The 18,721-nt window shown below is 39.4% G+C and overlaps 1 protein-coding gene across 2 annotated transcripts in view; it reads left to right on the plus strand.

Moving 5' to 3' along the window:
- Positions 1–18,721, plus strand: part of LOC309415756 (dymeclin) — a gene marked incomplete at its 3' end in the record, with an annotated part of 207,666 nt that overhangs the window by 91,085 nt on the left and 97,860 nt on the right. For both annotated transcript variants that reach the window (XM_082013362.1, XM_082013363.1), the window contains exons 11-12: positions 3,761–3,874; positions 5,193–5,287. In XM_082013362.1, coding sequence (XP_081869488.1) covers positions 3,761–3,874; positions 5,193–5,287 — 209 coding nt within the window. The remainder of the gene's footprint in view (positions 1–3,760; positions 3,875–5,192; positions 5,288–18,721) is intronic.

Consider the following 18,721-nt stretch of genomic DNA (forward strand, 5'->3'; position numbering starts at 1 on the left):
ACCCCTGTTTGGAAGGATTGGTCAACAGAGGTCTGTTGGCTGATTATACTGGTGATACTCCAAATCCAGCTACGGGGAGCACGGGGAAAATTCAATACCACAGTGGACTGATGGAAGAGAAACAAAGATCAGGAAAGTAATTTAGAAAGGGGGAATAAGAACTTCCTAGTTGGTGTTCTTTCTTTAATACAACTTTTAACTTTCTCTCCAAAGAATGATGTTCTATTGAAAAACAAGTTGTCATCTGCAAGGACAACTGTGCTGTTCATGTTCTTATAGGACTCCTATATAGCCTACTCATATTCCACTGCATGAAAACTGTCACGTATTAAATATTTCAACAATTAACAACTTTGACCTGTGCATAAATCCTATCAGTGCATTCTTTGGGTTTGTTAATTTTGAGTGGTTGAAGATGATCAGTAGCCAACTATGTTCACTAGCATTAGGGCTTGATTATTTTTTTTTTTCCCATGTAGCAACTGGCTGTAATTATCAGGTTAGGGACTGGATCTTTAGTGTACTTTTGGACACAGTTGTATTAACTAAAATACTTTGACATGCTAAGTCAATTAGTCCCTTAGCTTCTGATAAAGATACGGATTATAAATGCGACCGCTTTAGAGAGAAGGAGGTTTTAATGTGGGGAAAATCCCTGTTAAATAAGGTCTTCTGGCAATTCTGAGTTTTGATTACAACAGAATAAAAGATAAATAAAGAATAAGGTATACATAGAGGTTTTTAAGTGCAGTACATTAAGCTTCAGCTATGGTTTTGTTGCTTGTTAAGGAGCTTGCTCATTGATGTAGAGATGCTTGTAGATTGAGTCTGTTAATTTTTGGTGGTAATTCAGGAGTCAGTACAATTTTGATCTCTATAGATAGACATTAGGATATTGATGACGAGTTGTCATTTTGACTACAGCTGCAGCATTTGATCTTTAAAAGGCTTTGATTTGCCACCTGGAAAATTTAAAAGAAACAAAAATGCAAGATTTTGTTGCATGGTGACCCAAAATGACAATAAATGGAAGAATATGATTCAGCTAACAAATGTAAATCTTAAGGGAGTGGAAATGCTTATGATGGTCAAGTGGTGTGTCACAAACAATAGCGGGTTTAAACTGGTAAATATGGTAAACTAAAAACCAGGTGGAAATAATTCCTTGTATTGAGATGTGTGAGCTCTGGAATAACCTACCTAGTGGAAGATTGAGTCATGTAAAACAGGACTAAAGAAAAATATTTACTTTTTTTAATTTTTTTTTTTTTTTTCAGTGTAGGCTCTAAAGACCAGTGCTGTTTTGGCAATAGGATGGGATAACTCATTTCCTCTCAATTCCAATACAATTCTATGATTCATAATTTCCATAACAGTTATAAAACAAAGCAAATTTGTATTTAAATTTGTTCAGTGTGTGTAATGCTGTGGAGAAACAAAAACCAACTTTAATGACAGATAATATGGGTTTCAAAGTTATATAGGATATTTTCTGCTTGTAAACTCAAGTACGTCCTCTCTTCACCTCAGCTGTAAAACACCTTTGCCTTTGCTTCAGTTCCTTCTCAAAATACAGTAACCTGCCAATATGCAAATTGAATATATAAGTAATTCAGAAAGTTTTTCATAGATGCAGGCTGTGGGCTGGATGGAAGAAGCTGTGTTAGTAAAATAGCTCTTGGTCTCCTGTTTCCTTCTCAAATCGGGGTGAAGAGAAGGAGGTTGCTTAACGTACTGCCTTTGAGCTGAACGGCGTGCATGACCGTAACTACTAATCCCCTTAAATATATAACGTACACAATTTTAAATGACAAATTTACAACTAAAAATTTGGGATGACCATTCTGGGTTCCAGTTCTTTGGAATTCTACTAATTCCGATTCTACTAATCGCTCTTTTAGCAATTAGTAACCAAGTGACTACATCATTTAAAACGGTGACTTACCGTTGTTTGTAAAGTAAACACCTGATTATCAGAGAAACGCAGTGACCCTTTGCCATTACCATTAATGAGACGAGGCGTTATTTTGCACCTTTAAGAAATAAATATCGCGATCTAAATACCTCTGTGTCCATGTCTCCAGGTTACCTCGATGCGTGAGTACAGCCAATATTCTTACTTTCAGATATGGAATCATTTCTCTGTGGCAGTGTTGCGTTGTAGTGGACGAGTCCTGCGTTGCCAAACCAGGGGATGACGCTTCAGAATGAGATGCCTAAACTTTGGGCCCAGATTTTGCCACAGGCGTTGCAGAATTTACTATTCTATTCCTTCAGAAGCCTGTGTAGATATCATTGCATAGATTATCCTTTTTTTCTAGGCAGCTGTATATAATATAATATATATATATATAAAATTTTAATTTTGCTTTCTAGATACCCCTTCTTTTTCACAAATAAAAATGTTTCTTTCCATCACAGTTTATATCAACAGGTACATCTTAGACAGAAGGAGTAGTTACTATAAAATCAGCAGCAGCTTGACGTAGTTGCCAGTGTTGCTTTTCCCTTTGTCTTCTGCAAGACATTCAGTGGCCAGCTCTCCATATCTCCTTATAGGAAATCGGTTGCTACTTCTCCATCCTCTCTTTTAAAGAAAGAAGAGCTTTTGCTGAGTGAGCTTGTTAGTGGAATGAAGAGGAAATTCTAAAGGCTGAAATTATGTAAAATGAAGGGTGACAATTGTTTTTGCTCATCCAGAGGAGATGTGGGAAGAAGTGACAGACAGGACTGTTTTCATATAACTTTTGAAGAGAAGAGGTTAATTAATAAAGTCGATTGTTGATGTTGATGGGGTTTCGATTTTTTTAAGACATCTGTATTATTTTCCTTGAACATGAAGTTTCATTGAAATGCACTTAATATATCGAAGATGAAGTTATATAGAGTGAAAGCTTTGGGTACAGTAGTCCTTGTTAAGCAAATTTTTATTTTCACTCAGAATGACCCTGAACTTATAGAGGATCTTCTCCATGTTTTTAGGGCAGTTCCTGTTGACTCATTTTTATCAGCCCTTTAAAGCTAGGCGGTTTGGTGCTTACGTTTGCGGTATTGCTCCAGGCTGGTCAGCTGAATATTCAAAGAGGAAAGAAAGTGTGAATTGATTCTCCTTCTACAATAAACTCAGAAATGGTAGTAAACCTCATTGAACCTGATAGTGGAGAGCACTGAAAGATACGAAGCTCTTAACCTAGCTGATGACCTTCTCTAACTTATTAAGGGAAGAGACCTCACCTCTGGCAAGAGACAGGCTTCAGTGTGAAGTCAACAGTTAACCTGTTGATCTGCCCTGTATCCTTTAGCATGTGCGCTCTTGCCGATCAGTCAGAGCTCGTACATGCTGCCTCTTGCCCAGCTTGTAATGAGGGAAAATGGGAAGGAATTGGCAACATTATTCAGGTGACTAGGGTGGAACTGAAGACTTCATAAAATATAAAGGGTAAGATCAAAAAGAATCCAGGAGTGTGGTGGCACAGGGCATAGAATTTTGGGAATTGTCAAATTTAATCATCTTTTTACACTTAGTGTCTTTCCATGTGACTTACAATAAAGTTGATGAGATCTACTAGGTGATAATACTGCAGACATCTGTCTTTTTCTTTTTTTTTTTTTTTTTTTTAATGCTTTAGAATACAAATAGGTTTTGTCACATTTGAGGCTGGAAGCTAATATACCTATCTTAATGAATGCAAGAGTCCAGACAACTTCCTGTGTTCTTATTCAGACCTAGGTGCTGAAGAACTTTGTTCTTTTTTTTCAGATACTGAAAAATATCACTTGGTATGCTGAGCGTGTCTTAACAGAGATCTCACTTGGGAGCCTTCTGATACTAGTTGTGATAAGAACCATCCAGTACAACATGACACGGACAAGGGTAAGAGTTTACACGTAGCATTTACGCACATCATGTGGACTTCTGCTTTCAACAGCATGAATTAAATTTCAAACAGGGTGTGGGATTTTTCTTCATTCTGTTGCAACCAGTTGGCATCTGAATTTACAAGAGGGAAGGAAATGGGAAGGTCAGCCATATTAACGAAGCACAATGTTAAGTGGTTTTGAACTTGTAACACAATTTCTGTGTTATTGTTCAATTAATTGAGTGGGTTTCTCCAAAGTCCATGATTCAGGCACTGAACTGCTCATCTTCGGATGAGAAGGAAAAAAACCATCCTTAGGTTGGTGAGAAGAAATGATGCCTTTTCGGTTATTTGTCTCTATTCAATTACTCAGAAGTGGGAATTTCAGCTCTATTTGTTGTTAGTGTTTTTATGAAGTAGGATAGTGACTGGGCCATAAAACCTTTCTGAGCTCTAGCAAAGCAAAACTGCTTCAACTTCATAGCCTAAAATCAGATTGGTTTTGTGCATTTTTCATGCATACGATTCTATAACTTATCTCAAACATGTAAGCATGGTATCATACACTTTTGAATATTTTCAACAATTAAAGGCACAGATGTTTTTACATTAAAAGGAGCAAAAAAATTACTTAAATATATTTTAAATTGGAAAACTTAAGGATTTCACTTTTAGAGTCAAAAGTACTGGAAGAAACGAGGCCATTCTTGGCATATATTTGTAGGATTTATAATCTGTTCTATTATGTTAATGCACATTTTAGATTTGACTAGGAAACAAAAAATCCCTATTGGATTGGATAAGTAGACAAGTTTGGTTCCGTGAAAACCCTTGACTTTGATACGAGATCATTTAAATGCTTATCTGGTCAAATACTTTCAGGGATGCTAACAAGGGGACCAGAACTGTGAAGTATCACATGGTTATGGTTGTGGGATATATAGAATGCTTTGAAAGAGTTAATAGGGAGATGACTTATGAAGCAGAAAATTTTAGGATAAGGCTACAAAAAGGAGAGAGGGTAAGGGAAAGGAGAAGAATTGTCTTTCAGCATTTGTTACATCTATGATGTCATTGTAAGTCAACATTGCTAAAGATATGAAGACATACATACACTGTGAGATCTGTATCAAGCAATCACTCTTTTATAAGAGTTATATTTTAAGAACATCACCAAGTATATATGCTTTGCATTTCTGCTATATGCTTTGGACCATGTCCTTTAAAGCAACATATATTACTCAGTATTTGAATGATTTCTGCAGTAGGTGTCAGTGTATATTAAAAGGACAGTTTGATGTGGGTTGCTTTTTTTTTCTTTCTTTCTGACAGGACAAATACCTTCATACAAATTGTCTGGCAGCCTTAGCAAATATGTCAGCACAGTTCCGCTCACTTCATCAGTATGCTGCTCAGAGGATCATCAGGTAAATATAAAACTTCAGAAATAGACTTCTCTTGAAACTCATCTTTGCTGGAACTCAGGAGTAGAGGAACTTGAATTTTATATGACTTAATAGATACTGATGAACTAAGTAGCTGAAATGATAACTGCATAACTAAATAATCCCAGAGTAAATCTTACTTGCTTTGTAATTGAATCTGTTCTGAATGCACAAAAACCATTAGTTTCTCTGTCTGAGAAACTTCTGACTTTTGGTTTGCTTAACAATAGCTCAGTAGCTTCTTGCAAGCCAGGATGTTTTCAGGGATTTGTGTGACTTAATGCTTTTTTTAGTCATGTATCAAGTTGTTATAAAAATGCACCGAGTGGTGGTTCTCAAGTATTCTGCAAAATGGATTTTCAACTTGCTTTACTTCTTCCTGCATATTTGGCAAAAGATTTATTTATTGTATCAGACAAAACATAATGATCGTTTTGTGATGAAGCCCTGCAAATACGGGCAATAAAACCTACACCCGTGCTTTTCAACTGATAAAGCTTATTAGCCTCCAGAGTAATAAATATCTGCTTTGGTTCTAGAACAGGACTACAACTTTAGAAAAGTAGATACTGAAGTTGGTCCTTCCTAGTTTGTATCTGTGCTGCAGATCACTTTGTAAAGGCAGGTAGTCATGCGTCAGGCATCCTTCTCATCTTGGCAGCCATCCCTGCTCCACGTTCCAAGGGAAGCCGGGAAAGTCTTGTTAATGCGATCTGGAATAAACTGTTACAGAGCTTGTCAAGTACAGACGGTGTGCCAAAAATAAGTAAATGATAATTGCGTGCCTCTACACTTTGTAAAGGACTGGGTTAACAAGAGATACATCTTGTTCTTAAACCACCGCTCTGTTGGATTTAATTCTCTCCAAGTTCCTTCTCTTTTGGAAATGGTTGGTTGTAAAAGTATGGACAAGTAACCAGGATGAATGCATTGTGCCATTACATTTTCGTGGCTTGATACTTGCCCTCTTTTCATACCCTTGGCGGTGATAATAAATGTTCACAATTTGAATTGAAGCTATTTTCCCATTACATATCATAGACATTGTCTTAAATACCTGCCCTCTTCATTTCTCAAATCATAGACATGGAGTCTGAGTTTTCCAAGCATTTGCAAATGTTGGCCTCTGAAATCATAGATCCTAGTGTGGTGTAAGATACGCTACCTTGATGCTTAAGAACTTGGCCTGGTTTTTAGTGGGATACTTCGTTTTCCACTTCTGAGCTTTTTTCCTATGTTCCTGGTTTCTGATTTTGTTCCATTTTATTTTACTGCTGTTTCTGCAGATCAAAGTGAGATGTGCTCCTCTGGTTATATTTGGGCCAGGAAGAGGTTATCTTGCTAGTCCCATTGCAGCCGGCTGTTATCACCACTCAGTAATCTCATAGTCATCTAGCATAACTGCATTTGTATTTCTGTGTGGCTTGGCTTTTGTCAAAATGCTCTGAGCTTATGGCCATCTACTGTTCAAAATTTAAACTTGTGGTTTGAAGTAAGCTCAGCTGGATTATTTTGATTTAATTGGGTTAGGAAATGGCTAAGCATGCGGTCTGCTGGCTTATCAGAAGAGGTGGCAGCCATCGGTAGAGAAGCAGCAACCTCTGTACCTTTACACACGTGTCTCGCCTCAACCTTACAACTCAGAAACGTAAAAGGAGCCTTTATGTGGTGTGAGGCTCTTCCCTACACCAGCTTTTTCCAGCCTTCTCACCTGCAGTTTTCATCATCTGTAGCAGCATCTCTGAGGCAGGTAGACTCCCTGATGTTTAAGACCCATCTGAAGACTCAAGGAAGCACGTGTAACACCCAGAAATTCTTTTGCAGTCCATGTATGCAACGTTTCAATAATCTGTTGTGACATTTGGGTGCTTTATTCATCATTTCTCTGAACATGCATAGTTACCATGTGACTTTAACATTGCTGCTTGATTTTAGTTGTGAAATAGTTGTGCTGGTATCCTTATTGAAGGCAGACAGACTTCTGTTGCTGCTTGACACTGATGCGTGCAGAAAGGAGACAATGGGGTGAATGGCAGAAAACAGGGTGAAAAAATTCTGTCACGTTGAAATTTTCTGTCAAATTCTCTCTTTTTCATTGTGTGAAGGACTAACAAAGCCACACTTGAAACGTGCCAAATAGAAAGAGAGACCTTTAGAGCAAACACATAATACTGGCATATTCAAAACTCTTCCAAAGATGTAAGCTCTTAGTGGCTACTGCTGGTTGGTTTCTGTATAGCTTTTAGCAGAGAGACTTCGTGTGGGATCTGAGCTGGGCAGTATTACAAATAACAACCAAATAATATCCAGCCAACTGTAGTGCGGTTGGATGGCAGTCTGAGAAGGATATTGGTTATCCCAACCATTGGGTGCTGGCAGGGCTGGAGCTGTACTTTTATAGAATCACAGAATAGTTAAGGTTGGAAAAGACCTCTAAGATCATCAAGTCCAACCGCCAACCCAACACCATCATGCCCACTAAACCATGTCCCCACGTGCCACATCCACATGTTTTTTGAACATTTCCAGAGATGGGGACTCCACCACCTCCCTTATGGTTGGACATAATGTAAGGATAGGTACAGAAAATGGACGTACTCATCAACTGAGGAAGCAAAACAAAAAGGCAATATATTTATCATATATAATATGATATTCTTACATAGTTCAAAGATATTCCACGCTGTTATTTTTAAGCTTCTGCTTTGTTGTAGCCAGACACTCCATATTACTGTAGCATAGAAATTGTAATGAAGGAGGTGAATTTAAATTTGAAACAGAAACAGAAAAACGAGGCAAGCGTTAAGGAATATGTTTTATATCCCACTCCTCACTATTTTTATGTGTAATATTGACCAAAGGTCTTATTCTGCAGATAGAAAACTGTACATCTGGACAACAGGCAAAAATGCCCACCAAGATTGGGATTTAATTTGTCACTGTGATCGTGATTGCTTATAAATCAAAAGACCCTACTATAAAAATGTATTAGAATCTGTTGTAAAATATCCCATGGGTCTAGAACATGGGCGGGCCGGGAGGAGGAGTCAGTTCCAGGGGCAGCCTGTCTCCCCTAAGACTTTACTGCTAGTACAGTAGCATTTGCTGCTCAGGAGCTTTACAGCCTTGGGTTCCCTGGCAGGCTTAAGCACCATAAAGGAAGTATTTTAACCTGATTTCCTCTCAAGATACGTAGAATTGTTATAAAGTTTCAGTTATCAAGAAAAGCAATAGGAATACACATATTTTGTAAGAGATTGATGTTTTGAGGCGTACATTGTCATTTCTTTTCCTACCTTCTGAAGTCTGTTGGCCGCTATTATTAAATTTAGCCAGCACTGATGGACACAGCTTTCTCCATGATGCAAAAGCAGAGTTTTTGTATTAAATTCCTATTCTGGTTCTACCATCAGAGTGAAAGCATGTCTGAGAGAACAAACCGCAGTATCCATAATGAAAAAGTGTTTTCTGTGAAGAAAAAGCCTAAAAAGAAGACGGTACCTTATATTGCATAAAGTATTTTAGGGTATAGGTTTTTAAATTAAGTAGCTGTGAAACACTTAACTTAAAATCTGCTTAGCAATACAACTGAATAGTCATAATTTAAGCCTCACCAGATGCTGTAATGATTTCTTCCTTAATGTGAGAAGTAATTCCATTTCCATGCAGGCTTTTTCCTAATCCTATTCTGAGCAGAGGCTACCAGTTGTTTTAAATGCTGAAGACTATTTTCTATGAAAGAATTAGCTGGGTATATTCAATACAGTGTGCTCAAAAGCTCAGTGAAATACAACTTCATAATGTTGAGTAATTTGTATCACATTCCAGTAAGCATGAAAATTGACAAATTTGTCTAAATCTATCACAAGCAGCTGCTGGAAGTAAAAATAGATGTAATAGATGTTCTATAATAAGGTCCAGGGCAGTATTCATTTAATGTTGGATGTCCTCTATTGTAGGCTGCCCCGAGTTTGAGATCCTTCCCTGCTCTATCCTCTGTTACCACTGCTCTGTTTTTAGTTACACAGAGCAGTTTTATCAGTGTAGTGCCAGGGGTGATATTGCGCTGCACTGTCTCTCTCTTATTTGTGGAGTGCTGACATTTGTAGTATCTTTACATCATACGGGCAGAGTATTATTAAAAAATAAAATAAAATGTGTATTGATGTCATTGGTGTCACAAATGACTACCAGAGGTGGCTGTGTAATCTCTAAGCAACAAAGCACAACCAGGTGGAGTGTTACATACCTGCAGTGAGGGGTAGGTTTTTCCTTTGCTTGGTTTCTATTCTACAAGGACAACTTCCACCTGACGTATTCGTGGAGGCATTTGATTTGTCGCTTAAAACTGCAAGTCAGTTGGCATTAATTCCTTTAACCTATTTGGAAACAGCTTGCATGATGTTCAGCTTTTCTCCAGCTAGCCTGCCTGCTCTAGTATGTGTGACGCTTGGCAATGGAGAGGCTTTCCCTGAATATCTGTATTCTGACATCTCATCACCACGTCATTCTAATAAAATTAGTGACAAGAAGACGACTGATTACTTAAGGCAAATGCTTTTCCTATAATTTCATATATTGGAGTGTTTGCTGTTTTCTAAGCAGGCATATACCACTAGAGGTTGCCATACACCTCACTAATTAGCCATGCACATTTAGCATTAAATGACTTTACGGGGCTAGAAACACTGTCCAGTTTTCCTTTTTTCCCTACACTGTCACCCCAGCTGTTCACGTTTAGGGCTGTGTGAGCCACTAAGAACTTTATCCATGGTACTTCTCCCCGTTAAATGACTTGAGGAACTTCAAGATGGCACGTTATTGTATTAATGTCATAATTTGCTTTGTTTTGCTGTCGCAGAGAGTTCAGTGGGATTCAGAATCACAGAATCACTAGGTTGGAAAGGACCTTTAAGATCATCAAGTCCAACCATTAATCCAGAACCACCGTGTCCCCTAAACCATGTCCTGAAGCGCCACATCCACATGTTTTTTGAACACTTCCAGGGATGGCGACTCCACCACCTCCCTGGGCAGCCTGTTCCAATGCCTGACCACCCTCTCAGTGAAGAAATTTTTCCTAATATCCAATCTAAACCTCCCCTGGCGCAACTTGAGGCCATTTCCTCTCGTCCTATCACTAGTTACTTGGGAGAAGAGACCAACACCCTCATCGCCACAACCCCCTTTCAGGTAGTTGTAGAGAGTGATGAGGTCTCCCCTCAGCCTCCTCTTCTCCAGACTAAACAACCCCAGTTCCCTCAGCCGCTCCTCATAAGACTTGTGCTCCAGCCCCCTCACCAGCTTCGTTGCCCTTCTCTGGACACGCTCCAGCACCTCAACATCCTTCTTGTAGTGAGGGGCCCAAAACTGAACACAGGATTCGAGGTGCGGCCTCACCAGTGCCGAGTACAGGGGCACAATCACTTCCCTACTCCTGCTGGCCACACTATTCCTGATACAGGCCAGGACGCTGTTGGCCTTCTTGGCCACCTGGGCACACTGCCGGCTCATATTCAGCCGGGTGTCAACCAGCACCCCCAGGTCCCTTTCCGCCGGGAAACGATATGAAGAAATAGGTTTCTGTCATCCTCCTGATGCTCACAGGAGTCAGGTGGAATTGGGAAAAAAGGTACGCTTAAACGGGATACAGACTTGAACTTGCGCATGCTGTGGGATGCAGCGTGTTGTACTTCGGTGACGTCGTAGCCCTGCTGTGCCCGCTCGGGGAGCGGTGCGAGGCGTGCAGCCGCCGTACTGCTCCCGTTGCTGTCTGGAAGAAGCAGAGGTAGTAACCCTCCTGCTCACGGCTCCGCCAGCCTTGGAGCTGCTGCTGCTGAGTGCTGTAGGGTATGCTGGGGCACGATGCTGGGTGCTGGAGCAGCTCAGTGTTGGGTTTCTCTTGGTTTTTTTTAAATACAGTTGTAAGCAGTGTACTTAAATATCCATGCTTCGGTAGTAAAGGATGACTGCATTGCTGTGGTTCCCCAAGTCTGCCTTTCCTCCTCTGAGATGAGGCTGAAACCCTTCTTTCCCTTTGCGCTCTTTAACAGTGTCTTCATCGTTTTGTGGAGTCAATTATGTTTTCTAAGCTACCAAGAAAAATTCCCATCCATTCTAATATGTGCTGCTGCATTTGAGAAGTTTCACCTCCCCAGCCAAACCATTTGTTTTATGGCTTTCTATGTTAGTAATTTAATTTTTCTCCTACTGTTTCCTCTTATAGTCTGGCAGGATTTTCTTGAGTGAAAATATTCATGACAGCTCTTTAAGAATAAGAGTGAATGATGTTGCTTTAAACTGCACCTTTTGAGCACGGTTTAAGGTTATGCTGGAATAGAAATTGTTTTTAAGTTGTAACGTGTTGAGTTGCTGTAGAAACATTGTCTTGCTACTGCAATAATTAAGTACTTACCAGCTGCAGGTAGTTTGGATTAGCAAATTTGATGCTGGATGAGGAGGACAACTTACTGTAGTTAATGCTACAGAGTGAAAAATGCGTGTGGTGTGAGGAGAAAATGCATTTCCCAGAACTGGTCTTTTAACTTGACTTTTTCCTAAGGAAGTCTCTGAATTTTGGTAATAGATGCATGTAGCTATGTATTTTATATTTCTGCATATGAAACTATGTAGCTAGTTTTTAAAATATGGAGCAATGTGCATCTAGAAGCTAATGATTTCAAGTTCATCAGCCATTTTTCAGATGATGGCCCTATTGCTCTAAGTAAAATTGTCAGAGCTCTGTAAAACTTTTGTGATCAAACCAGTAATTCCAGTTTAAAAAGTGAATCATAAAAACATTTGCCATTAAATTTTTCTTCTATTTTAGCACACAATTTTTAATTATTTGTGTGCCTTGTTCTTGGGTACTGATATAATTTTTGAGTGCTTGGGTTTGCAGAAATGAAAACTAGTTTGCTTGTGGAACAGAGTTGGCTGCTTATCCAAGAATGGGTTTTGCTTACGGTAGAAATATCTGCTGGGTTTGTGAATTTGAATTTTGGTTAGTTCACAGTGTCCCTTATAGTGGTTAAAATTTTCTTGCAGTGTTTTCCTTTTTCCGTTACCTTTATAGAATTGCACATCTTTGTAATATCCGCCATGTTATTTGACGGAGTGCGTGACATTATTTTTCCTGCCTACCTTTTTATAGGCTGTAAGTAATCGGATTAATTGATATTATTGTCAATTTTCATATTGTATTGTCCTTAAAAGAAGAAAGTGCATTACTTCCCTCTGCTTTCCCCTAGATTATGTCAGTTGTTGCTTTTCTAAATTAGGGATAAGGAGGAAACTACTCAAATGTTTCACTTGTTGCTGCGTTTGGCAGAATGATGATGACTCTGTAACGCCTGTGTTAATGCTGCCATGGCCTTTTTTTTCCTGGCCTATGAGTACTTATTGAAAATATTTTTAAATACATATATATATTTGTGTGTGTGTTTAAACCTAAACTTTCTTCCACGCGGATCTCTATAGAGCAGACATTTTGAGTTTGCCAGGCGTTTGTTTAGTCAAATAGACCAGTATGTGTGTTCAGCAAAGAAGAAAAAGATTTATGCAGCAGCAAGACATGTGTGATCTGACCTGCTTAGTTAGGGGTCACAGTCAGCTGAAAACTCTGAAATTGTTATTGTGTGAATGTGATGAAATTCGAATTTACCAATTGCTTAATAAAATTTTTTAACAGTGCCAATAATGAGATGGAATTGCTGGCTGAAACTCATTAGGCTGCTCACATAGGAAAATAAACAAATTTCTCTCCCACATGGCTTTATACTCTGTGAGCATTCTGGTTTTCCTGCCTTTTCTTTTTTCCTTTGATGTCCACAGTGCTTTCGGGAAGCTCTTTAACATATAGCTTCCTCTTTCATTGGAGAACAGCGATGGGACAGTTGGTGCAGAAAACTAGTGAAATCAAAATTACCCAAATCAAAGGCGCTTCTTAAGGAGAAAAACTTGGGGGGGAGCAAGGCTGCTGCAGCATGAATACTTCAAAGCTGTTTGGTTTCTAATTTAATTCTCATTTGAAAACCTAAGTACAGGAACAAAAGAGTTGCTTTTCATACAGGACTCTGATTTTTAAATGGTAAAATTTTAGCTTAGTAGGCATTTCAAGCTTTAAATGAGATGTGTAAATTGAGCAAAAGAAATCAGGTGAATAGGGTGAGCAATACTTCTCTTAAACTTCTCTTTCTGGCTTCTTTCTTACAGCAGAGGAATGAATGGTGTTAAATTGGAGCCACTCTTCAGATAGGAAATTTCTTAAAACTGTTCCAAATTTAGGGTTGGAACCCTTTTACCCTATGAAACGTTTTGGAAAAGTCTAGTTTCAGAAATGACAGCTTTCAGGTTTTGGTACTCAAAGAGCAACACCGTACAAGTAATATGTCAGTGGTAGAGTTACGGCATAATAGCCAACTTACCCCTTTATTATCACATACCATGGAAACGACTTTCTGCTTCCTGTGTTAGTTCTCTGTTGATAGTGTTGTAACACGGGATTGCTGTCGCCTGGAGCTGCGTGGCCCTGAGGATGCTTTGAAACACGCAGGTTTGCATCATACCATGCACACGGGGAGCCTGGCCTTCGCTAGCAGATTTTGAAAGCCACCGTAAGAACGATCGACAGATGAGTCTTTACGTTCTGGGTTCAAATCTTAATTGGACCATTAAATTAAATCTCAGTTTACTGATCTTTTAATCATAATAGAGGAGTTTCCGTAATAGCAAACCGTAGAGAAAAGAGGCTGCTTCTGCTCTCGTACCAGTGTATATCAAGAGACTTCACAAGTCAAATTATAGAATAATAAAAGATTAAGCTCTGAAAGGGGTTCTTGGAATTCGTGTCCTGTGGCCAGAGCTGTTAAATACTGAACCCTCCGAGCATCAGCTTCCCTCTTCCTTTTTTATAACCAAAAGAAAAGAAAAAAGAAGGAAGTTGAGGATAATGAACAGTTTCACTAAATCAGTGATACCTGCCTCTGCAGATCTTGGGAGGGGCATAGTCACAAATCCCTGGTTTCTGATGGTGAAATGTAAGTATCTCTGGTCTGCGCTGTTCAAGAATAATAGGTAATTTTTTCTCCTATTTCGCATCACGCGTGGATTGTCATTGTGCTAAAAGGAAGTTACCTTAATGAAAGCTATTGCACACTATGATGATTTTCTACGTTTTTTAAACCAGAGGGTTTTCTAAAACCAGGCTTCTGGTGGATTTCGTGGGCGGTGCTCACGGTGCAGGATGCCCTGCAGCCCTGGACTCTGATTCGGTACTCTGGGGGGACCTGTCGGTACAAACAGTGGCTTTCTGTAATTCCTGTCCCCAAATATTTTCATGCAGACATTGTGTCGCTGATATAAACAGGAAAGAAGCATCATTCTATGGATGCAATTTTGGGTGATTTATCTGCAACTCGACCAGCTTGTTTGGCTTTCTGTGTTTGCTTTAAAGCAGTAGCAAATGACCTGTTCATCCCAGCAAACTTTCATTGCCATATAGTACTCTGTCTGGTGAATTTTTTGATCTGAAATACTTGTGTTTAATTTTTTTCCCCTGTCTCCTTCACTTTGGTGGCATTTACCATGTGCTGTATGCCATAGATTTTTAGCAATAAATTCTCTTCAGCACAGAAGGCCACAGAATTGGCTGGTTGACATTGCCTCAAAAATAAGAATTAAAAACCTCAAAGACATTTTTCTTGGAATGCTTCTTAACTTTGAAATAGTTTTGTAGTGCTTTAATTTAGAGGAGAAAACATTTATTTTCTAACCTGGATATAAAATGATATTGTGTTTATGAGAAACTGCTTTATAATGAGATTTCCGCCCCCACCCATGCAGTGCAGTGTGTTACAAAAATGATAATCCCATTTTTATTAGAGATTCCAAGTAGAGTGAAAACTAATGGCTTCTCAGAAGAAGGGCCTTCGTGATACTCTCATGCTCAGGCTGTGTCTGAAAGAGCACATTGTGGGAATGGAAGATCAAACAGCTCCAAGCCACCGAGTCTGAACTTTGGTTTTAATCTGTGGACTGTCGGGAGTAGAAGTTGTGTGCACAGCAGGACAGCTGGAGAGGTTTTTGTGTCAACTGGTCAACTGTGGGTAGCTTTGGCTTGCTCTTTCATGAGCTGTTCTCGGGCACAGACACACTAGTCTATTTGCAGATGCTTTTTATGCTCCTCGTCCTCCACTGTGTCACTGTTACTACTTATACAAACAGAGGTTCCCGAATCTGTGGAGTGGCTTTTGTTGGGAGACAGAAGCAATTTATAAAGATCTCAACAGCGTTAAATAGAAGAAACATATGCTGGCCTTATTAGTAGCTTGTTGACCTAGATTAGCTGTGGGGAAGCTTATAAGCTGATCAGCCATTCCAAAATTGGGAGGTGTCATTGCAATTAGTAGGAATGGCTGTGACAAAAGGGGAGGCAACGATTGCTCAGATAAGGCAAAAGATAATATTAGTAGCAAATGTCCTCTTGCTGGTATGACGTGGAAAAGTAAATGTAATTAAGGTAATTTTTAAAAGGAGTGAAGCATCCTTGGTTACTATGCATTGAGTGTAGTTGTGGTCAAACGTATTAAAAAGCTGCTTTAGCTGTATCAACAGAAAGAGGAGCACTCCATGTCTGCTCGCCTGTTTTTGCCCATGTGTAACATATGGAGTTGAGGTTTTAGGCTGATATCAGCTGTTTCCAACATGGAAATATCATTGAACTTGGTTTAAGCCTGGTTGAACCTGCTGGGGATTCTGAGTGGGCACCTGATGGGACAGTAATACCCTCGTCCCCCATCTGGCACGAGCAGTTGAATGCCCTGCATGCCATTAGACGTGTTCGGAGCCCGGGACCCCCGAGCTCACTGGTTATAGAGATTTCCCAGATGGACAGACTCGCAGCTTTATTTTGAGATAGATTGGATCAGTGTGAACCACGGAGGGGTCTTGGGCAAACTGTTGATTCGTTTTGTCTCGAGGTCTTCTCACATGAAGCAGTGTGGTTGCACTATGTTATCCTCCTCTCTGCATATCATGGCACAGGACTCCTTAAAATACCATTGCTGATCTGGCTTCAAAAGGTTTTTAATATCTGTCTACCAGTCTAAAAGCTCAACTTTGGACAAGATACTTTGCTCTTCCCTTGACCACTTTTTTTGTCTCTGATGAATTGTAAGACATGAGCATCATAGTAATGCTCTCGTTTTGTGGGGAGAAGTCACTATGACATGTCATTAGTCTTCTGCCATCCAGGAAATTGTGTGGTATCTTTCAGTGTCTTACAAGCTGCAAGTCATGGCTGGGCAGAATGCGTGATTAAATGAACATGACTCAAATTAGCACAAAATCTTGGCCATAGAACTGATTTTTGTTGAAGTCCTGATACCTCTTTCAGGGCAGCCAGAGGATCACACAGATTCGTGCACACAACCAGAGATGCAGTCTGGAGGGAGAAGGTCCCGTTGTCCCATCTTTAATTATTATAAATGGCCCATTCATAGTTATTGTGCCACATTCGGAAACACTAGTGTTTCATAATAGTCTTCAAATTGGGGAATTAAACTTTTCTTTCTTGGTGGAACCTTACAGCTTTTAAAACTGTTGCTCTTGTGAATCTGTTACGATGGAGAGGAAGAAATATTTGAGGAAACCTGTACAGAAATAACTATTTTTGTGATACACTTCCAGTGTTTTACAGATGAATTTGCAGAGTAGATTGAGGTTCTGAGTTGTGTCACGTAAGTTTTATGGATGTTTCTGTTAAAGGAAAGGAAGGAAAAATGAGAAAGCCAGTAGCATTATTCCAGTCCTGGTAGTGCAATTTTGATTTCTTTTAGCTGCTCTGGAAAAAAGATTAATGCCACTAAAATGCTTACTGGGTTGTATCCCACTGCATTGTTTGGGATTTGGGTGTCTAATGTACAGTACAGTTGAAGATGTGAGTCTTACAGTTTTTGCATTTTAAAAAATCTGTTTTATAGCAATAAATTGCCCTGCATAAGATTTTCTGAGGTTTAAAAAAAACAAGTAGTCTTTTAGAAACTATTATTTGCTATTCTAGTAGAATCCTAGAAACTGCATTCTTGTCTTCTCAGTTTGTTTTGAATGGAACGTATTTATAGGACATTGTTCCTTAACAGAAATAAAGAGGTAACTCAAGAAAATTATGTGCTTGAACCTGTCTTTTATCTTCAGTTGCGGGATATTTGGCTCACGAACACTTTATTCAGATACAACATGTACTCTTTCCTTTTTAGAAATTTTCTCTTTGGAAGAAAACATAGACTGTGATCTAAAGAAATGGATGAGTAATGAACTTAGAAGGATTTATCTGACAAACTAAAATAATATTATGGCTGTAAGTAAGCATTAGTACGAAACGAAAATACAGCATTGATTACAATTATTATTTCTTCTTGTCAGGCTGCTGCTTATTTCACATTTTAACTGATGTCATTATATCTGCCTCATGCTTTTCCAGCTTTGCAGTTCAGTGAACTAATTTCTCTCTCCAGGTGTATGAAGGCATGATAGGTATGAGTGGCTGCAAGAAGGGAAATAGAGCAGTTACTGATAACACCCAGGCAAACTGTGTCGGTGCCCTCCAAATTGCTCCTGAAAACCTTCCTTTCCAACAGGCCTACACCACACATGGAAATTTTAAGTTCATTCAGACCCCACACTTAAGTGAGGATTTTCAAACAGGCTTTCTAACTGGTTTTAGGAATATGAGATAACAGCTTATGACATTTCTGAGTCTCTTAAGTACTTGAGCCAAGGCATTTCCCACCACCATATACTTTCACCGTAGTTTGCATGGCTCACAAAGAGAATATTGCACATTAAAACATCTGACACTTAAATGGAGGGTGAAACTATAGGTACAGAAGAAAGAATCAGGATTTAACAACTTTAAAGCGCACGGGGTCTTCATAACTGTTGAATGACTCAACCTTTTTAATGGTAATGGCCTTCAGCAGTTTAGGAAAGAACAGGCTTCTAGGTAAAGTAAATACACTTAGTTCTGCAATAAATAAATAAATTTGCTGTGAAGTTGTGTAGAGACATGTTTCTGTAACTCATTAATTGTGCTCTTGGGTCCACAAGTAGGTCTTTCTCCAAATAGCACAATTTACATGGGCTCAGATGGGATGAATCCTGTTGGAAATGGGGCGAGGGCTCAGACGAGCACTGCCGACTCCTCGCGATGCCCTCGCTGGCCGTTGTCTCCCAGTGGCGGATTTCCAGGTTCACGCGGACTGAGATGCAAATGTCCGCATTAATGTGGGTGTCGTGGGCGTCTCCTGTAATCCCGTGCAGAGCCTGTGAATTATCACAAGTGTCTAGCCAAAGGATAAAACGCAGGAGGTCTCCAACGCAACATTCCCGTAGCAGCATCTCTTAAGCTGCCAGGGA

This window comes from Phaethon aethereus (assembly GCF_964289735.1).
Source record: "Phaethon aethereus genome assembly, chromosome: Z".
NCBI classification, from domain to species: Eukaryota; Metazoa; Chordata; class Aves; order Phaethontiformes; family Phaethontidae; genus Phaethon; species Phaethon aethereus.